The 26,083-nt window shown below is 33.8% G+C and overlaps 1 protein-coding gene across 2 annotated transcripts in view; it reads left to right on the top strand.

Annotated features, from left to right (window-relative positions):
* CNR1 (cannabinoid receptor 1) overlaps nt 1-10,720 on the top strand; it is a 102,342-nt gene extending 91,622 nt beyond the window's left edge. The window contains exons 2-3 of one of the 2 annotated variants that reach the window (XM_053709097.1): nt 9,242-9,384; nt 9,457-10,720. In XM_053709097.1, coding sequence (XP_053565072.1) covers nt 9,299-9,384; nt 9,457-10,708 — 1,338 coding nt within the window. In that variant the 5' untranslated portion in view covers nt 9,242-9,298 and the 3' untranslated portion in view covers nt 10,709-10,720. Of the gene's footprint in view, nt 1-9,241 lie in introns of both variants that reach the window. The other variant, XM_053709096.1, reaches the window with a different exon arrangement.
* Nucleotides 10,721-26,083: the final 15,363 nt, after the last annotated feature.

Raw genomic sequence — 26,083 nt, 5'->3', positions numbered from 1 at the left:
TGCTCATGATCTCCTACTCTCCTCCCCTCTTGTTACCTCCTCACATTCCCGTTTACAAGACTTTTCCAGACTGGCTCCCATCTTATGGAACTCTCTGCCTTGCTCCACAAGACTCTCCCCTAGCTTTGAAAGCTTGAAGCACTCCCTGAAGACTATACTATTCAGAGATATATACAACCTACATTAACCTTGATATCTCCACTGCTATCCCCTTACACACCATAGCATGTAAGCCTATGAGCCCAGCTGTTTGTAGTTCACATTCATAAGAGTGGACAACAACAGAACAACTCTCGGCAGGGCCCTCTATCCACTTGACCTCTACCCACTTGACCCCTGTAAATATTATTTTGTAAACCACCTATGTCATAGCGCTGCAGAATCTGTTGGCGCTCTACAAATACCTGATAATAATAATATTTCACATCCGAATGTTCTTCACATAGAAGAAAATATTATTTTTATTTTTAAATATCTCTCTCTCTCTCTCTCTCTCTCTCTCTTTCTCTCTCTCTCTCTCTCTCTCTCTCTCTCTCTCTATATATATATATATATATATATATATATATATATAGAGAGAGAGAGAGAGAGAGAGAGAGAGAGAGAGAGAGATATTTTAAATATACAGTATATCTATATGAATATATAGAGGTGCAGATACAGTGTCCTCCACTAATATTGGCGCCCTTGGTAATTATGAGCAATGAAGGCTGTGAAAAATTATCCTCATTGGTTAACCTTTTGATATTTGGTTCAAAAAATACCCAAAAATACTCTGCTCTCATGGATATCAAAAAATTGCAAACACAACACAGGTTTATAAAAAAAAAATAATCTTTGTTAAATATATGTGTGGCACAATTATTGGCACCCTTTTAGTCAATACTTTGGCTACCTCCTTTTGCCAAGATAACAGCTCTGAGTCTTCCCCTATAATGCCTGATGAGGTTTGAGAATACATGGCAAGGGTTCTGAGACCATTCCTCCATACAAAATCTCTCCAGATCCTTAACATTTTGAGGTTGACGCTGGTGGACCCTCCTCTTCAGTTCACCCCACAGTTTTTTTATGGAGTTCAAGTCAGGGGACTGGGATGGCCAAGGAAGGACTTTTGTTGTCAGTAAACAATTTTTGTGTTGATTTTGATGTATGTTTTGTATAATTGTCCTGCTTGATAATCCAACAATGGCCCATTTTAAGCTTTCTGGCAGAGTTAGTCAGGTTTTCATTTAATATCTGTTGATATTTGATAGAGTCTAGGCAGGAAAACAGCCCCAAAATATTAGAGGATAACCACTATAATTAACCATAGGCATGAGTTACTTTTCCATATGGCTACCTCTCTGTGTGCTCTCTGTGAAGTTCTTCATTATTGCCCTGATGGTGGAAATTGCCATTTTCAATGCTTTTGCTAATTTCTTATAGTCACTTCCCATTTTGTGAAGCTCAACAACCTTTTGCCACACATCCCAGCTATATTCCGTGGTTTTACCCATTGTGATGAATGACTAAGGGAATTGGCCTTAGTCATTCTATTCCTAGTCACCCAGGTATACTAAAAAATGTAACATGTAAATGGGAATATATATATATATATATATATATATATATATATATATATATATATATATATTTATACTAAGAACATTTTCTACTATGACCCAGATTTAACAAAGACCTGGCAGATAGGGCATACACCTTCACCCCTCTCTGCCCAGCATCGCATCTAGTGGTCCGCATTTATCATTGCACATTACAGCCAGTGTGCATATATATATATATATATATGTGTGTGTGTGTAAATACATATATACATATAATATATATATATATATATATATATATATATATATTTATACACACATATATAGCTATAACTTTTAACCCTTATAAAAAAAAATATTAATATTTATATGAATATTTTTTTCACATAGTGTACATATAACAGTTTATTTTAATGTATTTATGTTGTGTTTGGGGCACATTATTTTTTAACCCTTAGCATTTACACAGTTGCGCTAACCTGAAAAGCACAAATCTTGTTTGCGCTCAACTAAACGCATTTAATTTCAACTTGTAATACAGGCCCAAGTTACCCTGGTCGCAATATTGCTTATCGTGACTCAAGCTAACAATAGTAATCTAGCCCAAAGTGTATTAAAAAAAAAAACAATAAAAAAACCTCACTTGCCTCTGGTACATTTCAACCGGTTAGCTATTTTGATCAGTGTAGTCTTTTCTGTTTTAAGTGCCTTAGATGGAGACATGCTTCCCTGTTTAGACTTTGGAAACATGATACTGGCACTCTTACTTTATTTTAAATTTTAAAAATGCTAACATTTTAAGGCTATCAGAAAAGGCAGTATCTTCAGAAATTCAGAATATTAAATGGCTTTCTTTTTATAAATGTGCATGATTTATTTGTTGAAAAGATAAGTGTTATATTACATAAAGTCCTGGCATATACATTGTGAGAGCATATTTTAAGGCTTGTTAATATAACCTTAATTACAATGTGTGAAAGATCATTTTCTATGTGTCAACAATGCTGCTGGTAATTATGTTTTATTTTATTTTCATGTACAGATAATGTATATAATAGTAACAAATATCTTATATACACAAGCCATAGTTAAAGGCAAACTGAGTTCATTATAGGATGCAGGAACATCCATTCATATGGCTGGCTCTCTTTAACATCTCCCCCAATCATGGGTTGATTTCTGCTGCTGGCTCTTGTTTATATATTTTTTCTATAGTCGGTTCTGCGCTATTGATATTTTCTGAATAGGTTGCAGATTCAACAGGCATAAACAGCTAATTCCAATAACAGAATAAAGGTAAATTAGCTATTGGGAAACAAATAAGTACAGACCAGCAGGAAAAAAATCAACAAATGGATATTTAGAAACACATTAAAGTAGAAAAATGCTACTGTACAATGTGCTTTTTAATTAATTTATATTTAATGAATGTGGCTTTTTTAAGACAGGCTTATAATTTTTAACATGAAACATTTTACCAGCTCTGTACAAAGTTGTCCACTTAGTACATTAAGAGCTAGATTAATGGGACAAGCATAGGGCTATCCTACGAACTAGATAAGTTTATACTGTTAGGTAAGGTGGGGCAGACTTGCTGGGCCTATGGCTCTTATCTGCCGTCAATATCTATGTTTCTATGTTTCTATGAGTGGCTTGCTAACTGTTGCACACAAGCAAAAGGGGGTTTATTGCGGCTCTTTACGCACGTTGGAAGTAGGGAGCTTATTACGAGTTGAATGTAAATGTGCTGGGATATCGCGACTTCAGAGCTCTGGTTAACTGTTACTTGGGACAAAAAAGTGTCACAAGACACATTAAAAATGCATTACAAAGTATAGTTACACTCATAAAAACCACATCTAATAAAAATTATTTTAAAGAAATATTGCACAAAAAAGTTATAAGGGCTCAAATATATGAGGTCTCAGAAGTCAGAAAAAATACAATGGGATTTAACATAGAGATACATATATATACATCTCTAAATATACATATATACAATTTTATATATATATATATATATATATATATATATATATATATATATATATATATATATATATATATATTATGTATTTATGCATTGGAGCCCTTTACAGTCAAGTAGATTAAAACATGAAAAAGAATGTTTTTGCAATATTCATATTTAATAAAGTGTTTAACTATGTATGTCACATTCCAATGTTTTGCACATAGCAGAATATTTTCTAAGTATTTATAAATAGATATTCCTATATATCTATACCTAGCATAAAAGAAAACTTGCACTCACTGTATTTTTAAACTTGATTTTTACTGTGACCGTGTGACGTTTCGGGAATAATATATCCCCTTCCTCAGACCTGAGGAAGGGGATATATTATCCCCGAAATGTCACACGGTCACAGTAAAAATCAAGTTTAAAAATACAGTGAGTGCAAGTTTTCTTTTATGCTGTTCATAATTATTCACTAGCACCCTGGTAGATGTTTTCAAGGCGAGAGTGCACATCCCTGCTACGTTATATCTATACCTATATATAATAACGTGTGTATATATATAATGTGTGTTTATGTATGAATAAATATAACATAATCTGCTATGTTAAGAACATTGGAATGGGAAATATTAATTACTTGCGTGCAAGTAGGATGCTAGGGTTTTTTTCACGCTATTGAGAGAGCAACGTTTTACTTTCAACTTGTAATACGAGCGGTACTCGACGCACACAAATCTTATTTCTAGTGGAGTAAGCATGCAAGCGGGAGTGTTAAATATTCTCCTCTGGTAATCTGGCCTATTGTTGGTAAACTATTAATGCTCTTTCTTTGCTAGCCTTTCATATTTTCTTTTTTTCTTAGTTGTCCTTTAAATATATCACCTTTACAGTACTTTTATTTTATGCTATACAGACCAGAACTGGGCAGGCCAACTCTAGGCCCAAGAGCCACTTAAATACAAGAGTCAATATTTTTCAGTTAATGGACTTCATTTATCAACCTGTGGTCTGACAAGGTTCCTAGCCTAGAAACCTGTCTACCTTCATTTGGAGCGAATAAACAGCATTTGCTGTCCACATTTATTATTAAACTAGCAAATGCTTGTGCAACCACAACCCATTTTCTTAATCAGCAAATCATATAAGAGCAGGGCTTGTGAATCACCCAGGACAAATCAATCTGGGATGATTTAACTTTGTTACATCTGATGTGGTAGAGAGGTTTTGAAGATAATCAGATTTAAGCTCAGACAAGTCAGTGAACAAGTCTGTCAAAATCTGAAGATTTTCAAGTTGAGCAACGTTGGTTTCATTTAAAAAATGTTTTTATTTATTATCCAAGTATTTACAGATGACAAATCATTATCACATTTCAAGCAAGATACAGTAACAAAAGCTTATACAATAATAACAGATAATATACTTAAAATGATCACTATATTAACATATTTCATCACCCAGTCTTTAGTACAAGTAGACTTTCAACTCAAGGCTAACAAGGCTAGTGTATAAGGATTTTACTTTTAAAATAGTCCCCTTTCTAACAATAGATTTGCTTTAAAACAACTTAAAATTGCTGCATTTCATACTTTTGACAACTTTTTCTTACTGAGTATTTTTTTTTTAAATATAGCTGGACACCAATAAGAAAGAGTCCCATATAAACCGTTGTATATAGTATCTTGAGATACACAGGGCTAGATTACAAGTGGAGCACTAATTTATTGCGCGCCTGTAAATGGTAAAATTCACAAACTTGCGGTAGCAGTTATCCCTCTGAATATTAACCAGAGATCAGATCTCTGGTTAATTTTCAAAAAGTGAGCCAATTGCCCCCAAAATAAAGTATATTGTATTTTTTTTATCTAAAAAAATATAGCTTATTTTTTTAATAAAAAAAACTGAACAAAGCAGTTTTTAGGGGTTAAAGTTGCCGGGATGTTAGAAAAAAATGTCACTGAAAAGTTTCTTTACATTGTGGTCTATGGAGAACTGTGTGTACCCTGTAAATATATATGTATGTGCTTACATACAAAGGTAGTAGTAGGTTCAGCACCAGTATGTACAAAGGCAATTCAAGCCCATATATTAAGTGCACGTCCATCTGAGGGTCCTGCAACTCCTCAAATATGTATATCTAAAGGAACAAAGATGGCGTCAGCACTGCTTCTTTAGTTAAACAAGCATCTTTATTGTGACATAGAGGAACAGCAATGTTGGGTCCCACAGACCCTTAGTCATGCTATGGAATGCTATGAAACACTGCCTTATATAGCACCTGTGTCTTAAATACTAATCATTAACCCTTTGAGGTCTTGAATACTATCATATGACATTACAACACTGCCATCTACTGACAAAAAATTAACATAATACCTAAAGAAAATTATTATCTCTAACACAGATTATATGCTAGCAGAAAGTGATACATAGCAAGATTAAAACCATGCAATATAATTAAAATATTGCAACATTTAAAAGAAAAAAGTTACATAAAGAATTACTTATAAAAACAAATGGAGATCATAATCTTTATTAAGGTCTATTGGATGCAAAGTTTTAAGGTGTTTAATTCCCTAAACCTCTCTTTTTTTGAGCTCTAGCTCCCATTACCATCTCTCCTTAGTTTTGGAATGTGGTCAATTATCTGAAATCTTAATTGACTGACCGTGTGTCCCATTTCAATAACATGTGATGAAACAGGAAGGGACTTGTCCTCACACCTAATTGAGGATTTGTGGCTGCTGATTCTGTCCCTTTTTGGCTGACAAAGATGTTGGTGTATGAAGGGGCCATATTAGAACCCATGGCGGTCCCTTTCTTTTGTAAGTAGAAAGTATCTTGAAAGAAGAAATACTTGAGATACAACAGTATATTCAACATGTCTTCAATAAAATACATTGCAATATAGAAGTTTCTTGTTTTGTTAATTCTAATGCTGATTGTATATCTGCCTCATGGGGGATGCAAGTATAAAGGCTAACAATGTCAAGAGTAAAGAGTATATCACTATTCTCACTAGATGTGTGTGCTAGTTTATCCAAAAATCACCAGTGTGATTTAAATATGATTTTTGGACAGATGCCAAGGGATTGAGGATTTTGTCAATACAAATGGAAATGTTAGAGAAAATAGAGTCTGTACTAGCAACTATGAGTCTGAAATGATGGTTCTTTGAAGCAGCATCCGCTGCTTGATAAATGGAGCCCTATGAGAATGTTTGTAGATAAATAAATTGATAACTTTTTCTACAGGATTGAAGAAGTCTTAAGAGGTGTTATTTTGTGTAATAAATTTTATTTATTAAGGACAGTTTACCACATTTTAAGTGCTGCTGAAAACTGTTGATTTTTCTTTGTCATATTTCCTTAATTATATTTCCTTTGAGGATAAAGCTGCTTACAACATGCTCTTTACTTGAAATATTCTTGTCATCATTAGAAGGGTTATCAGTACATTCTTCATCCATTCATTACCAAGTCCTCCAGTAGCAGCATGAGATATTCTTAAATATAGATTTTTATTAACATGACTTAAACGGACAGTCTACTCTAGAATTTGTATTGCTTAAAATGATAGATAATCCCTTTATTACCCATTTCTCCGTTTAGAATAACCAACATGGTTATATTAATACACCTTTTACCTCTGTGATTACCTTATATCTAAGCCTCTGCAGACTGCCCCCTTATTTCAGTTCTTTTGACATTTTAGCCAATCAGTGCTGACTCTTAAATAACTCCACGGAGTGAGCACAATGTTATCTATATAGCGCACATGAACTAGCACTGTCTATTTGTGAAAAACTGTTGAAATGCACTGAGATAAGAGGTGGCCATCAAGCGCTTAGAAATTAGAGCATGAGCCTACCTAGATTTAGATTTCAACAAATAATAACAAGAAAACAAAGCAAATTTGATGATTAAAATGACATACCCTATCTGAATCATGAATGTTTAATTTTGACCAGACTGTCCATTTAAGCAAGCAGTTTAAAATTAGTTATGTCAACTTAATATAATTTCTGATTGATGCACTGAGCAATCTACCTGTAATGGTCAACTACAATCTATCTGCCTATTTAGTGCTTTGTATACTCTAACTAGACAGGATTTATAATTACTGTAAGATAGGATTTTTGACTTTTTACTCATATAGTCTCTCCTTGTAGTCACTATCCAAAAATTGTGGTTTTAGACTATTTGTGTTAAGATACTGAAGAAAACAGAAAACTGAACATGAAAAAATAAAATTCATTGAACAAAAAGTGAATATTTTTATGCTGAATACTGTTATCAGGCCATATCTAAGGATAGAATAAGATTAATGGCATTTTCTAGGGTTAGAGCTGTACAAGAAAATTGTTAGCGTTATTGCAGGATTCCTCTGAAAGTATTTTCTGGATCTATTTCTTAAAATAAATATAATACCCTGACCTGATTGAAATATTAATAGTGAGGATTATTTCAAGAATATATGGCTGTACCAGTAATGTGGTTGATATTACCTGTTTCAAGAGGAAAGTTTTTTTTTTAATTGAAATATAAAGTTAATCATTTTAAGATTACAAAAGAACAAAATGTATGAATGTTGCTTGTCTATGATGTTTGCATCCTTATGTTAAAGTATAAATAGATTACAGAGGTAGCACAAATCACTGTATATATGTTATCATGTTTGGAATAGAAGAATATCCATAAAGAGATACTGCAATGCTCACAAATAAGCATATATATTTATGCTGTTTATTAGTGAGTGATTTGTGTTTTCTTTTTTAGCTAAATGTAGGTTTTACAGCAATTGAAAAATTGCCTTTATGACATGCATTTGATCTCTGCCGATATAGTTTTCTTATATCAATACATTTCAAGAATCGATGGGAAATTATCATTAAATACTTATATTACCAAGTGTACTAAAATCTTTCTGTTTGCTTTTTGTGAATTATAAAAGAACAGTGATTACATTGTAAATATCCTAATTTATTTTTTCATTTCAGCTGATAATGCTTTTGCCAACATTACCACGCCCACGGGATGCATCTAGGAGGATAAAAAAATCCTCTGATGTAGTCTAGTGTCTTTGATATTGAGTTTCATGTGTGCTTTGTTCTAATTGGATGAAACTGGATAATATTCAGGAATATAGTGTATAGGGCAGCACAGTGGTTTTAAATAATTCAAAGATACAGAATAAGCTATGATAAAAATTCATGAAGAAATTAGGCTGAAATCAATGGGTATTAAGTCTGTTAAATTATAGAGACCCTTACTTAACCATCCTCTTTATAATAATTGCTTAATTTAAATGTTAATCTTGGTTTGGCTGTACATGAGCCCTCCTTACTGTAGAGAATGCTCACCAAAATATTATTTGGAAATTTTGTCATTAACGCAATACATATGTAGAACCAAAGTGTTAACTAAAATACCACTAAATTTAATTTTAAGTTTAGTATCTTTGAATGATTTAATTACTGTTTTCCTTTTTATTGAAATTTTTGTGCAGTTACATTTTCTTAAAGTCTTCATTAGTACTAAAATATTTTCAGAACACAGTTTATTAGGTGTACAGATGTAAAGTGTTTTTTTTTTTTTCAGTTATTGAGTAAAAATGTATTGCCATAATTGTGTTACTGTTTCTAATACATAGATAATTACATTTAGAGACATAATTGCTTCTTGTTTCTTATCACACTTTTCTGTTTCTTTCACTGCAGGATCTCCTTTACATTTTCTTTGATTTCATCTTTACTGTTCCATAAAAACCTGGGGTAATGAAGTCAATTCTGGATGGCCTAGCGGATACTACATTCCGAACAATCACAACTGACCTTTTAAACATGGGATCAAATGATGTACAGTATGAAGACACTAAGGGAGATATATCCAAACTGGGATATTTCCCACAGAAGCTACCTTTGTCCTCCGTAAGGGCAGGTCAAGAAAAATTCCTAATAATAGACAATACCTTATTAAATGCCAGTCCCCTGAATCAAATAAACGCAACTGCGCTTTACAACAATTCAATTCCTTCTTTCAAAAATCATGAGAACAGTGCACAATGTGGGGAAAACTTCATGGATATGGAGTGCTTTATGATTCTTAACCCAAGCCAACAACTAGCCATAGCAGCACTCTCAATAATCTTGGGTACATTTACTGTCTTGGAGAACATGCTTGTGCTTTGTGTTATATTGCACTCTCGCAGCTTACGGTGTAGGCCTTCATACCACTTTATTGGCAGCTTGGCAGTTGCTGATCTCCTTGGCAGTGTCATTTTTGTTTACAGTTTTGTAGATTTTCATGTGTTTCATCGAAAGGACAGCCCAAATGTTTTTCTTTTTAAACTGGGTGGAGTGACAGCCTCTTTTACAGCCTCAGTTGGAAGTCTTTTCTTAACTGCAATAGACAGATATATCTCTATACACAGACCTTTGTCATATAAACGAATAGTCACAAGGACAAAAGCAGTAATAGCATTTTGCATGATGTGGACAATAGCTATTATCATTGCAGTACTTCCTCTTCTGGGGTGGAATTGCAAGAAACTTAACTCAGTGTGCTCAGATATTTTCCCTCTTATTGATGAAACATATCTAATGTTTTGGATTGGGGTTACTAGTGTTTTATTGTTATTTATAGTTTATGCCTATGTATATATTTTATGGAAAGCTCACACCCATGCTGTAAGGATGCTGCAGCGTGGTACACAAAAGAGCATCATTGTTCACACATCAGAAGATGGAAAAGTACACATCACTAGACCGGATCAAACTCGTATGGATATTAGATTAGCAAAGACACTGGTCCTTATTTTAGTAGTGCTAATAATCTGTTGGGGTCCTCTTCTTGCAATTATGGTCTATGATGTCTTTGGAAAAATGAACAAGCTCATAAAGACTGTGTTTGCCTTTTGCTGCATGCTTTGCTTGCTTAATTCAACTGTGAATCCCATAATATATGCTCTAAGGAGCCAAGACTTAAGAAATGCTTTCTGTAGCATGTTTCCTGCATGTGAGGGGACGTCACAACCCCTTGATAACAGCATGGAATCTGACTTCCAGAATAGACATGCAAATAATAGTAATGTCCACAGGGCAGCTGAGAGCTGCATTAAAAGCACTGTTAAAATCGCCAAAGTGACCATGTCTGTTTCTACAGATACAACTGCTGAGGCAGTGTAAGTTGATATTGATTTAACGGAATATATGAAGGAGTTTATTCCTTCCAAGTCAGTAGGCTTCATTAAAGATAATAAATATGTAACCATTCAGCAAAAATTGATTAAAAAAACAAAACACTTCAATGATTTAATATATATATATATGTATATATATATATATATATATATATATATATATATATATAATATATATATATACACACATACACACAGACATATATATATATAAATATATCTGTATATATATATATATATATATATATATATATATGGTGTCTGTGTGTGCTTTATAAATAAAGAACACACATATTAAATATATATATATATATATATATATATATATATATATATACCGGTATATATGCGTGTGTGTGTTCTTGAATTATAACTCTTCATGAGAACCCTTGATTTTAGAAACAAAATATAAAAGCACTCATTTTATTATACAAGAATATTTTTAATTATATAGTTTAATTTATTTTAAGAAATGTATTACGCAATTCTGATATAGATTTACATTTTTATAGCGTTGTTCATAGTCTCTGGGATATTTTGTGTTGTCCTTTTAGACCTCTTCTGATTGGTTACAATATGTTTTGTAAATGTCACATTGAAATATGTTTAGCTTTCATTGGAAGCACTTTCTATACCTCACACTTCGCATGACATCTACTCTTTTAAAATGTATTGGAGTAAATGTATAAAGTTATCTAGTCTACTGGTGAATAAGGAATTTGATTTCTTACAAGATGTTTATGGTTACCTTTAAAGGAAATCTATGTGTGCACATGAACTTATTGTAGGGGATGAGGTTGATTATAGTACTGCATTTACAATACTAGTGAAGTGCACCACTGCTTACAATTTTAGATCTCTTGCTTAATTGTATCTTGTGCTAAATATCACATGGGAACATCTACTGAGTTGTGTTATAAAGGGCCAAGGACTTTTTAGGAAATTCCACTTTGGATTTTAGAACTATGAGAAATGACGGCCCATATAAACTGTATAATGGTACATAACATGATGTAACCGTATCATAGTGATTTCATGTTCTTACTAAGGAGTAGATTTAAGCCAGTAGATACTGGTATCCTAAGTGTGCTATATATGCAGAATATCACATTTTATCAACAAAAGGTAAATCTTTTTTGATGAGGTTCAAAGTATTGTCAGAGCTAACAGTGTTTTTTGTGTGCGTACATTAATGTAATGTGCATGTCTAATTGTTCATAGATATTGTAAATAAATTGGTCATAGCATTTAATAGTGACCGCTAACTATGACTAAATATAACTTATAGCTCTTGTTGCACTCTTTGCACATGAATTCAGTTTCTAAAATTGAGTTCTACCAAGGTATTATTTTTCAGAGCATTACATTTTTAATGCTGTTACATTAAGTATTACTTGAGAGCAAAGCTCACTTTAATGTAAAATAATGCTGTATCAATCAGCCTAGTATTCACAGAGAAAAAGTCATAATTGTATAAAGTTAATGGAGAAAAGGGTTTTGTATTGCAAAATAAATCCAGTTTTACTACATCACTAGTGCAAAAATTGCAGCTAAAAAAACAAAAACTGGTCCACTATTTAAAACCTGAAACAAGCTACTTAGCTGGCAAAATTTGACAGAATGAATATGGTATTACAGGGGCTTTACAGACATTATTGTCTTGGCTTTGAAGCGAAAGTGCAATAGAAACATTCAAATTATGTAGGTTTTTCATCATTTTAAATGATAAATTATATAAAAAAAATTAAATGTTAAGACTGATTTAGAATTTGAACAGAAATGTAATATTCTGATAATGCCTTCCCGGCATACAGAATCCTAAATAAATTTTTAATTGTTTTTCAAAGCATCATTCATTTACCATATTACAAAGCAAGTGTTCTTTATTTTACTGAAATAAATTGCAATTTGTTTTGTTTTTTTGTAATAATTTCCTTTTAACTTATTAGAATCTGAATTGAAGTTGTACACATATTTCTAAATCAGTGTTATAAAACATTGATAAATGGCATATGTATGCTTATGATTTTTAGAATATCATTCATTTTGAAAACGTTATGCATATTACCAGATATATTTAATATATTTGATGAAATGATGTTCACTTGATGTAATTAATGCATTAAAGAAGAGTAAACAAACATGTTGATCATTAATTTAACCTCTTAAGGACATATGACGGAATTTTTCGTCATAAAACTGAAAGCTGTGTCCTTAAAGGGTTAACAGGTACATTTTTAACACTTTAAACTTCTAGAAGAAGTGTGGTCACATTATCCTTTGATTAATTTGGAATTTGCAACAACACTGTGAATCTTTACAGTACAAATGCATTTATTTTATTATCAAAACCCTCTTAAAAAAATGTGGGATGACTTTTTATTTCACTATAAAGCAGTACATAGAATCTCAATTAGAAGATAATTCATTTACAAATAACTTGTATACAGATTTATGAACTTAACTTGCAACATTTTTCTCTGTGTATCCCTGTCTTAAAATATGTTGATACCTAATCCAATTCTGAAATATATAGACATACAAATGGAGCAGCATACAAATTCTAAGTAATGTTACTTGAATATACAAAAAAGCACAATATATTATTAAAAAATAATTCATAAAAAAATGAATCATTTTAATAGAGCATGGTTTTACTAACCATTGAAATGGTTTGCACTTCATTTTTTTTCTTCAGTCTAAGTTATTAGAAATGGCATTCTTAGATGGATTATAAATTTATTAAGTGAATTGCTTAATAGCCTGCTTGGAATTCTTAAAGCAAATTGAAAAACCCAATAAGAGCCATTTTTGAAACTGTTTTCTTGTACAAGCAACAAACTTTTACAGGTTGTTTTATACAATTAAGATTTAACTTGTATTTAATAAATCACGGGACAATGGGGCTGTCTAGCACTAAAATAGTGCTTATTCACGTGATATATAATACCATTCTGTGAAAATGTATTGTATCTCTTCATTAGCAATTTGCATGTATCATTGTACTTTGTTTCCCTTTTCCTCTATGGTTGCTTCCGTAAAGCTTCCATAAACACCCTGTGCAAAGGCCCTGAGACTCATTATCATACCTAATGGTGCATCATAGATGTGTATATGTAAATTAGTTGAGTGTTGTTTAAAGATTAGGACCCAGGGTCTTACAAAATATAATAAACATTTTCATTATTATAGTAAAATGCAAAATAGGACATTTTTAACTTTTCTTTGGATTTTCTTGTTAACATTTTATTCCATTTGTTTAGATGTTTTAAAGGTGTGTTTACTTTTACTAGCAGTATTCAGGCCCTTAGCAAAAACTTAGCCAGGATGTTGTCAGATAGACCTGACAGACTGTCTAACTAAATAACATACACATGTGCACACCCAACATGCACTAAAACCCTGGCCTTCATGATGCAATAGCTGGCATTTTAGGACACAGTGTTATACCTTTTAATAGTTAACTGAGTAGTTTTAACTTCTAAACCTTCTGATCACTGAGTTCCTTTTTAAGCAAATGATAAAAAAGACAGATTTGTGTTTTCAGAAGTGTTTTCAGCTTTACTAGCTTCTCCAGTATCATCATCCTCAAAAGCTTCATCAGTTTAGTCTTTAGTGAATGTTAAAGCAGAATAGATTGGAGAATTTTAGCAGTGTCAAGGCAGTTTGCAACATACATTTACTCAGTCTTGAGTAGGTACTACCTTTACTTGTCATCTGTTCCTCTGCAGCTATACAACACATTATATAAAGCTGGAAAATAACTTGGTCATGGTATATTAGAAACAAAATTGACAAAGTATTAGTATCTCCATATTTATTCTGTGAAAGTCAACAAAGTGTACAAAATGAAATCAGGACAACAGATATATTGTCATATTTAATTATTAGTGTTTAACATTTGCTTTTTAATTTCTTAAATTTAATTGCGTACATTTTACCTTGGGGCATATTTTCTTAAAGTGAACTACATAATATGCAAGTTGTTATGGTTACTCTGTGGAGTGCTCTAATTAGGTTAGTGAAGATTTCAGTCAACCATAATCATGAATTAGTTTAATCACACTTCTTTGAATGCAAACATTAAATAATGCAGATGAGCTGCTCAGCATACAATAGTAAAAGAGAATACACCTTTCTAAAAATAATAGTAAAAACAAATCGTAGTGTTTTGTGTCTACACCTAACCATATTATGACTTTACATTTATAAGAAGTGTACTAGTTACAATTATGTTATTAAAAATGTTAATTGTCCATACAAACTGATCATATATTGTGTAAAGGTAAAATCTAAATATTCTAAAATGTATATTTGTATCATATAGAAATTCTTCTGTTATTGCAGTTGCTGTAAATGTTTTCTTTAAACTGGCCTTTTGATAAAACTGTTGAAATGGACTTTGGTGGACATACTAGTTATTTGCTCTTAGAGAAATGAATGTATGTAAATATGTGAGACATATTTTTTTTGAGACTACGAGTATTACTTAAAGGATTGGACTGATAAAAAATGGTGCTGTGTCTTTTGACCAGTTGCTTTATGTAGGCCTGCTAAAAGCACTTAGTAAAACTAAAGCCTGTTCTTCAATAAAACTGATAAAACAAATTAAATAGCCAAACTATAAATCCAATGGCTGTGTAAACATTGGACAAGATTCATAAAACATCATTGCATTTTATCACTTGCACAATACTCTTTATATGATATTTGTATTAATGTGTTCAATTGGGTTCTGATGTCTTGCAATGAATTTTGGTGAATCTTGATGACTATTCAATATTGTACGTGGCTCAAACATTACACTTTGTTTGAGCAAAATAGTATGTATTTTGATGTTTGTTGAACTAGTAACACCCTGTGTAACTGCTACAATATATTTTGTTCAGTAACCTGTTTCAAACAATGTACACAAGTACTAGTATAATTGTCTTTCAAAGTATTTTCACTCTCTGTAGGAAAGTGTATTTCTGTAATATTAACAATGTAAAACTACCATATCATATTTTATTTATACTATGTAATTAAACAGTTATTTATTCAAACGATAATATGTTTAGTGCCTTATTTTGTCGTGATTACAATGTGTTAAGTAAACCTGTTCTTTACTTTTCAGTAGTTTATTGAGCCATCACAATAAAATATGCAGTCAACTAAAATTATCTGGTAATTATCAAGATGATGAAGCTAAGGCTTTTACAAACATATTTTTCACCTCCCTCCCATTTTACAAAACCGGCTTTTGTTTTTTTTATCTTAGCATCCCCAATATACAATACTGATTCCTGAAGAAATCTTATTTATCCTATGAGACAAACATAGTTCTGGAATCTTAAATAGAGGGGGAATAATGCAATTTCTTGAGTGATAGAAACATTGCATTAATATATAATTTTATTGTGTTAGCTGGGAAATGCCCAGTTTAAGAGCTAACAATGGAAATGTCATAATTAATCTATGAGTCCAGTCATAACCCTCCATAAATGTTCCTCAAATTCATGTGTTATATAGTAACTTATATTAGGCTTTCTCCATTTAGTAGATTTGGCTGTAGGTGTGTTAAAATGCTCGTTTAACTCATAGGGTCTGATTTAACATGCCCCATATAGTGCCTAATGCACCTATTTCCACATGAGCCTTCATGTTTTCCGGAAACAGGAGTTAAGAAGCAGCGGTCTTAAGACCACTGCTCCTTAACTCGTCCGCTGCCTCTTAGGCTGTGGACATCAATCCGCCTGATCGAATACGATCGGGTTGATTGACTACCCCTGCTAGGAGCCGATAGGCCGCAAATCTGCAAGGGGCAGCATTGCACAAACAGTTCACCAGAACTGCTTGTGCAATGTTAAATGCCGACAGCATTTAGTGATGCAGGGCAGACATGATTTGCTATAGTGAATCATGTCCGCCTGGGTATGATAAATCTACCCCATAATGTCCCCTTTCAAATCTATTAGATTTTGCCCAGCAAAAATGTTGAATACAACATAGAAATGTTTTTCTTCTTTATCTGTGTCATGCCAATCCATTAGTATTATGCTTATTTGAATTAGTTATCCTATTTGAGGTGCAGCTGTAAATGTATGTAAAACTACAAAATAAACAATCTTTCTTCAGGACTTTTTACAAGGGAACAAAATATACACAGCCAATGCCAAAGCAAATCATGACAAACAAATTGATTCAATATTAACGATGACTGTCTTATGTGTTTAATTGTAGTTTTTTTTGTTTTTTTACTAGTTCATGATGTTCAGATTAGCATTTCCATATTATTTTGTGTCTAAATACTAAGGCTAGACAACAAGTGGCGCGCTCATATTTGCGTGTGAGCAACATTAGGTTTTTGCACACAAGTTAAAGACCCCTCATATTACAAGTTGGAAGTAAACACAATCGCATTTAATGCTTGTCAGGTTAACCCAACTGAACAATTTGGTAGTAAGTTAAAAAAAAGTCTCACTAAACACAACATAGATACATTTAAAATTACAGTTACTCTTATATAAATACTCTCTGATAAAAAGTATTCATATAAATATTTTTAAGTTTTAAGGGCACAAAGGTATATGGTATATGACTAGATGTTTTACTGCAAAGGGCTATATTGTATATATACATACATATCTAAATATGTGTGTATATATATATATATACATATATACATATAAACACACACACACACACATGCATTGGAGTGCTTTGCAGTCAAATACCTGAAAACATGAAAAATCTAAATATTCAATATTAGTATTTAATAATGTGTTGTTTTACTATGTATTTTCTGTTTATATTTCTCATTCCAATGTTGTTCACGTACACTAAAATGTTATTATACATATATATATATATATATATATATATATATATATATATATATATATTATTATTATTATTATTATTACCAAAGGACAGGAGAGACAAATGAAAGGGGCACAGTTAAACCTCTTTCCAAAAAGTAAGGGAAAACAGCACTCTTTTCATTTCAAACCATTAGATATTTATTATCCATATATATGCATTTCCCAGACACAGAGGAATTCCCACGTAAAAATTTCACCAATATCTCAATTAAATAGTTCTCAACAATTCTTTTGAAAGCTAACCACTGAACATGTCAACTTGTAATATGTCCCTTTAAGACCTTACAATATTATTCAATAGGCACATTTTAAATAGTCCATGTATCATATTCTTGTTATAGCTTCCAAAGATTATACTTAAGGATTGTCTATCCATATGTTTTAAAGAAAACACAATGCTTCACAATGAGCCTTTTTCACAGTTCCTTGTAATGCTCTAATATCATTCAGAGCCATATTAGCATATGAGTATTCCACTTTAACTTGGCTGTTTAGGAATGTAATTTATCCGGCTTGAAAAATGTAGCCTACGACCGCGGTATACAACCGCTCTTAAGGTCACACTACTCTCATTCAGTCGAACTCGCTCACAGTTTGGTATGGTCAGTATATTAGCTCTCCGAACACCAACCGCTCTCATAGCAGGATTTACCTGGCCTCTCTCACAAACAGGTTGCTTCAGCGTATCCTCAGATTAAACAGGCTGTCTGATGTCGCTGCCTCTGTCACTGTGCTCAAGTGTAGCATTAGCAAACAGTGCATGCGATACAATCCATTGGAGTTTAAAGCAATTCATATGCCCAATACAATAATGTGTATACAGGAGCTCAGGTCCTCGGCTCAGCAGTTGGATGATAAGTATATCAACGTGCCATCAATAATATTTACAAGATCTTTAGCAAGCCAACACCATGTACATTTCACCCCTTCAAAATCATCAAACTGGGGCCCTCATCAGGGCTGTGTTGCTTGACACCTGTGTGCTTTCCTTTATACATCTTAGGCCCAACCCTCAACAACTCATCACCTTCTTTCTCTCTTAAAGGGACATTTACCTACACACAATCTATATGTTACACATTATATGTGTTAAATTACAAATCTTAATCTAATCTCAATTGGCACTGAAAGGTATATGTACAAACCTAGATTAACATTCTTATACGTATTTCAGGGCATAGATTACATGTAATTATTTACATTTACATTTTAATGTTTCATTTCACTAGTCAATATTCACAGAGACAACTTTAAATGTTTCATTATACAAAACAAGCAAAGTCCATTTTGTCATTTAGACCCAGTGGGTGTCTAGTCCTAAGCTTGACGATCCATTTTGCCTCTTTCTGTATCAGGATCCTGTTAAAATTTCCTCCCCTGCCATGGGGATCACCCTTATCAATCGCCACAAATTTAAGGCTTGATACTTCACTGTTATGGAAAGAGCCAAAGGCCCCTAGTTAAAATGTCTGTTGGATCTGATCCGACAGTGCGGATCAGGTCCGACAGACATCGCTGAATACGGCGAGCAATACGCTCGCCGTATTCAGCATTGCACCAGTAGCTCACAAGAGCTGTTGGTGCAACGCCGCCCCCTGCAGACTCGCAGCCAATGGGCCGCCAGCAGGGGGCTGTCAATCAACCCAATCGTACTCGATCGGGTTGATATCCGGCGATGTGTGTCCGCCTGCTCAGAGCAGGCAGACAGGTTATGGAGCAGTGGTCTTTGTGACCGCTGCTTCATAACTGGTGTTTCTGGCGAACCTGCAGGCTGGCCAGAAACACGGGGCATCAAGCTCCATATGGAGCTTGATACATATGCCCCAAAGTGTCTTGCTACATTTGAAGAGGAGGCGGCAGGCACTACTTATCAGACCCACAAACGTAAGTAGTAAAAAACAAAAGTCTTTATTGAAGGCACTTGGCCATATTTAAAAGGCAGACTGACAGGCAGGGGAAACAGAACAACAAGGTCTTACGCGTTTCGCGCCCCCTAGTGGCGCTTACTCATAGACTGTTGTCTATGTTACAACCTTAACAATTTATAGGCTAAACAGGAAAAAGGTTAGCCCTTCAGCAGCCAAATAAAAACAGGTTAAAAACATAGATAGTACTGGGTAGATACAGGACAATTGTGATTAACAGTTGATAAACAGAGTTACAAAGTACACAGTCACAAAATGTAAGAGCTAATAATGGAGCTACTAAATGCATCAAGATACAAAATTCAAAAACCAAGTATTATGAAGTTAAGCAAAAAGAAAAATATATATATATTTTCTTTAAGATGAAGAAATGTGCACCATTGATTAGAAAAAGGATTAATTTGTATGGTTTTCTATATTTTTGCTGGCAGAAAAAACTAATGTGAAACATTGTACAGTTAGCTAATGCACAGTAATATTAAGCTAAAAAAGGAAAAGCAAATAAGCTGAAAGTACAAGCCATAGATATCAAGCATTGATAATTTAACATAATCTAGTTATCAATAAAATAACTGATATCACATTCCCTATTCATGCCAATGGGATGGCGTGTTTTGAGTTTTAAAATCCAATATAATTCTTTCTTCTCTAATATCTTGGATTTATTACCTCCTCTAGGGGGAACTATAGCTATGTCTATGATTTGCAGAGCCAATTCTGCTTGATTAGAGAAATGAACATAATTAAAATGGTTAGCAACAGCAGAGTCAGATTCATAATTTTTAGTATCCCTAATATGTTCATTGAATCTAGTTCTGACATGGCGTGATGTCATGCCTACATATTGGCAGAAACAAAGTTTGCATGTAAGTAAATAAACTGCATATTGAGTAGAACAGTTGGCATAAAAGTCTATATTATAAGTGTTGTTATCAGCAGAGCAGTGAAAAGTGTCACCCTGTAGGATGTTAGGACACGCATAACAAATTTTGGCCCCACATTTATAAGTACCTTTTTTGGACAGCCAGTTTTTTGGTGTACCTTGGGATATATTCTTAACCATACTAGGAGACAGTATTTGTCCCAGTGTTTTAGACTTTTTAGGGACAAATTTGAATTTGTGAATGTGTTCATCAAGTACATCATCTGTGGCCAGTATTGGTAAATGCTTTTTTAAGATGTTTATTATATCCTGATATTGCTGACTGTATTCAGTCGTAAATACTATTGAGTCTTCAAAGCTATTTTCCTTTGGCCTAGTGTGTAGAACATTTTGATGATGAGTACTAACCATTTTTCTACATTTTTCTAACTTCTGAAACTTATATCCTCTTCTAGTTAATCTATTTCTGAGTTCTATGGACTGCTGTTCATAGATCTCATCAGATTTGGTATTGCGTCTGAGTCTTAAAAATTGTGATTTGGGTATAGATTCAATAAGGTGTTGTGGGTGTTGAGAGGTGGCGTGAAGTATTGTGTTGCCAGCTGTGGTCTTTCTGAATGTTTTGGTCACTATATGATTATCAATAATTTGAAGGGTTAAGTCCAAGTAATTCACACTTACTCTACTAAAGACCCCAGTAAATTTTAGACCCATTTCATTGTTATTGCAATCTTTAATCAAGCAGAATTGGCTCTGCAAATCATAGACATAGCTATAGTTCCCCCTAGAGGAGGTAATAAATCCAAGATATTAGAGAAGAAAGAATTATATTGGATTTTAAAACTCAAAACACGCCATCCCATTGGCATGAATAGGGAATGTGATATCAGTTATTTTATTGATAACTAGATTATGTTAAATTATCAATGCTTGATATCTATGGCTTGTACTTTCAGCTTATTTGCTTTTCCTTTTTTAGCTTAATATTACTGTGCATTAGCTAACTGTACAATGTTTCACATTAGTTTTTTCTGCCAGCAAAAATATAGAAAACCATACAAATTAATCCTTTTTCTAATCAATGGTGCACATTTCTTCATCTTAAAGAAAATATATATATATTTTTCTTTTTGCTTAACTTCATAATACTTGGTTTTTGAATTTTGTATCTTGATGCATTTAGTAGCTCCATTATTAGCTCTTACATTTTGTGACTGTGTACTTTGTAACTCTGTTTATCAACTGTTAATCACAATTGTCCTGTATATACCCAGTACTATCTATGTTTTTAACCTGTTTTTATTTGGCTGCTGAAGGGTTAACCTTTTTCCTGTTTAGCCTATAAATTGTTAAGGTTGTAACATAGACAACAGTCTATGAGTAAGCGCCACTAGGGGGCGCGAAACGCGTAAGACCTTGTTGTTCTGTTTCCCCTGCCTGTCAGTCTGCCTTTTAAATATGGCCAAGTGCCTTCAATAAAGACTTTTGTTTTTTACTACTTACGTTTGTGGGTCTGATAAGTAGTGCCTGCCGCCTCCTCTTCTTCGGTATTGCTTCACGGGCTAATCCTCCGTTCTTTGGCTACGGCACTCCGTGAGTATCCTGGGGACTTTTCAGTGACCTCTTCTCGAGGTTTGCACTTCCGGTTCACTCCGAGGACGCTACAGCTGCGATTACCCACTTACCCTCACGTGTCTTGCTACATTTGTATCCTTATTATTCGTTACATCATCACGATGCTCCTGTATTTTGTCCTTAAGAAACTGCTTTGTTTTCTCAATATAGAAATGAGGACATGAGCAGTGCAACATGTATATCACCCCAACTGAATCACAAGTCATAAAGAATCTTATATCATAACACTTTTGCCTATTACCATGGCATGTTTTCTTTCCATATACGGGCAATATACACATTTGCCACAATGGTGGCTTCCTTTAACTCCTCTATCCTTTCTAGGCCATCTAAACTATCTAGGCTATCTGAAATTAAGGGGCTTCTTATGAACCTGCTTTTCCAAAGCCTATCTGTCAAACTAGGATCCTTTCTCTCTAAAAGTAGGGAGTAATCACCTACTGATTTTCCAACCCTTTCATCGAAGTGCAAGATATGCCAATTCTTTTTCAGTATAAACCTTAAATCTACCCATGTATTATTATATGTGGAGATAAACCTTATTGCATTTTGTTTTTCTACAACTTTTTTGCTGTATAGCAGATCATCCCTGCTTTTATGTCTTGCTCTAGACAGAGCTTTGTTCACGCATTTATTTGAGAATCCTCTTTTGTGGAACCTATCTTTCATTAAGGTTGCATGCTTATCAAATTTTGCAATCTAAGAGCAATCTCTCCAAAGTCTTAGGAATTGACCTACAGGGATACCCTTTACCAGTGCTGACGGATGAGAACTTGAGGCTTCTAATATACTATTTGTCGCTATTTGTTTTCTGTTATTTTTTTTTGTCACGATTGCTCCACCTTCCTTCCCGATTCTATCTAAAAAGGGAAGATCTGTGAAGCTTGTTTCTAAGGTCAGAAAAATATTTATTTGATTGTTGTTAAAGGGACAGTTTACCCCCAAAAAATTCTCCCCTTTAATTTGTTCACAATTATCCACTTTACCTGCTGGAGTGTATTACATTTTTTACAAGTATTTCCATTACCCTTATATTGGCATTTGAAATAGTTTATTTAGCCTGTGGTATCCCCACACATCCTGAAAGTTTTTGGCCTCAAGGCCAAGCTGTGTAAACTTCAAAAAAGTTTGGAAAACAGCACACCAATCTTTTGTTGAGTGGCACAGAATGCAGGACTTGCCAAGTCCAATTGTAATCCAGTAACAAAAAGTATATTCCAGCCTCCAAGATAAAAAAGACCTTTATTGTTTCACATGGGGTCCAGAGAACAAAAACATACAACGTTTCAGGTCTGTCTTATGACCTTAGTCATGTATACTGTGTTAACACAGCCAGTAGAAGAAATTGCACTCCCTGTGGGGTATAGAAGAGATAAAGTAATAAAATGTTAAATTTCCATTGTTTATGGACAGATATAAGATAAAGAAGCAGGTATACGTACACAATGTGATAAAGTAATGAGATCTGATTATACCTACAAGCTCAACCCATTTTATTAGGTTGTGGCTTCAAAACACAAAATCAGCTAATTCATGTGCACAAATAACCCTTAAAAAGCAATTCTCATACATTTTATACTCTGCAGATGGTAAAAAAACTAATTGGAAAAGCAATTTTATAATAAACTGTCCCTTTAAGTTCAGAGACAAAACTTCTGAGTACCTCTTCAGGACCATCCCAGAGTACCAGAATATCGTCAACATATCTGACCCATAACAACACATGCTGATCATAGGTATCGATATGTTCCTCATACACATCAAACATTTCCCAAGCTCCTAAATGGAGACAAGCATAGTTTGGGGCGCAAACCGCCCCCATAGCCGTACCTCTGATCTGCCTGTATATTTTGTTTTAAAATGAAAAAACATTATTCGAGAATGAATCTCAACAATTGGATTACAAAGTCAGTATGTTTATCAAATTTCCTATCCCTGGTATCCAAAAAGGACCTTATCACTCTAATGCCTAACTCATGGGGAATCAAGCTATACAGACTTTCAACATCTAGGGATGCTAAAATAGTGTTATCTGATACCCTTATGCCATCCAGCTTTTTCAACAAATCTGTTGTATCCTTGATATAGGAAGGGAGGGAGAACAAAAAGGGGCATAATACAAAGTCCACATATTGGCCAATTTTCTCAGTCGCACTCCCTATGCCCGAGACTATAGGCCTACCTGGGGGTATTTTCATGTTTTTATGTAATTTTGGTATAAAATACCGGTAGTACAGGAAATTTAGGATACAAATAGGCAAACTCTTGATTTGAGATCAGCCCTCCTCTTCTAGCCTCATTGAAAACCTTAAATAATTCATTCTGAATTTTTATTAATGGATTGCCTGCCAGCCTTTTATATTGGTCTCTCATACCCAGCTGGCGTAACACCTCCATAATATAGTTTGTTTCATCTAGTAATACAAGGTTTATTATCAGGTTTGTGGCCCTAGATAATTCATTGAGGGCCCTTCTTTCACTTTTTGTCAAATTGTCCCCTGTAGCAGTGTTAACTTGTAGATTTTCTATTTCTTTCTCTATTGTTTTGACAAATATATTTACCACCGGTACCTGGGACAAAATCAGCATAAAGGAAGACCTTAATTTGAAGTGAGAGTTAATAACTTGAGATATTTTACTTTCAGAATCAAGTTCTGATCCCTCACTTACAATGTCTCTAAGACATCCAATGTCTCTTTATCCTCCTTATCAAAACCCTCACTTCCATCTGAGGTTTTTCCCATTGTCTGAGAAAGCACAAGTTTTTGAGCAAACATATAGAGATCCTTAATGACCTCAAATTTATCCATTTGATTCATCGGACAATAAGATAAACCTCTTTTTAAAAGTGAAATATGTGCCTGATTTAAGCTAAAGAAGAGCAATTAACTATCTGTAATTCTTCATCTGTATGTCTGCCTAGTATCCCCTGTGAAACCATCTCTTGGACCTCCCCCTGTTTGCGAATCTGTCCTGCATCTGATAAGACTGTCTCCCCCATTGTTGTCTCGTGGGGTACATCCTCTCTTCTGAAGTTATATTTGTTCTGTCTCTTGCTCTTTCTACCCCCTCTCCTCCTCCCCCATCCTCTATATCTCACTGCTGAAAATTTGAGCTTTGGGTCCTACTCACTCCTTCCCCTTCAGATTCAGAAGCATCTGTCCCTGAATCATAGCCCTTTCTGAGACCAATATGTGTACACCTTTTGTTGCTTATAATCGTCCTGGTCTCTATGTAACTTTCTGACCTTCCTTGTTTTAATCTCAGCCTGCAACCTTGCAATGATAGTTTTTGTTTCATCATTTAGTTTGCTAAAGTTGGGGTCACTTTCAAACTTGTTTACATCCTCTAATGTTTTGTCAATATCTTCCTTCAATTTCTCTAGCCGTTTGTTATTTCTCTTAATTAACATCCCCATCAAATCCAATGTATCCTTTAAAAGTTTATTGTTCCACTCACTAATAAATTTACTACCTCCTCGTCTTATTTTGTACTGGGCCCGGGATCCAAATGTAACCACAGGCCCCTAGTTAAGATGGAATTCTTAGCTCTAATTTTAATTTGTCTAGTTAAATTGTTTCTGTATTTTATTAAAACCAAAAAAAAAATTGATCTTCTATGTCTATGTTTTCTGAGCCGCTACTTTTAGTTAGCGATTTCTTAAGTTCTGCCTCCCACTGTGCGTCAGAAAATACATATGCCATTTCAGAATTTCACCCAGGAATTCAAATGATAAATGAAAAATGCATATAAACCAGACTACATTACTAATCAAGAGATTCTAGGAAGATTCTAGGAGGATTCCTCATTCCTATAGAAGGGTATAGCAAAGATTAGTAATCAAGTCTGGTTTATATGCATTTCTCGTTTATCATTTTAATTCCTGGGTGAAATTCGGAAATTGCATATGTATTCTCTGATGCACAGTGGGAGGCAGAACTTAATTTCTAAAAACATAGGCCTAGATTACGAGTTGTGCGTTAGGGTTAAAATGCAGCGTTAAGAGGTCCTAACGCTGCTTTTTAACTCCCGCTGGTATATACAGGTGTACCGCT

The sequence above is a fragment of the Bombina bombina genome, chromosome 4, assembly GCF_027579735.1.
Source record: "Bombina bombina isolate aBomBom1 chromosome 4, aBomBom1.pri, whole genome shotgun sequence".
Lineage (NCBI taxonomy): Eukaryota > Metazoa > Chordata > Amphibia > Anura > Bombinatoridae > Bombina > Bombina bombina.
This window is presented reverse-complemented; position numbering and strand designations above follow the sequence as displayed.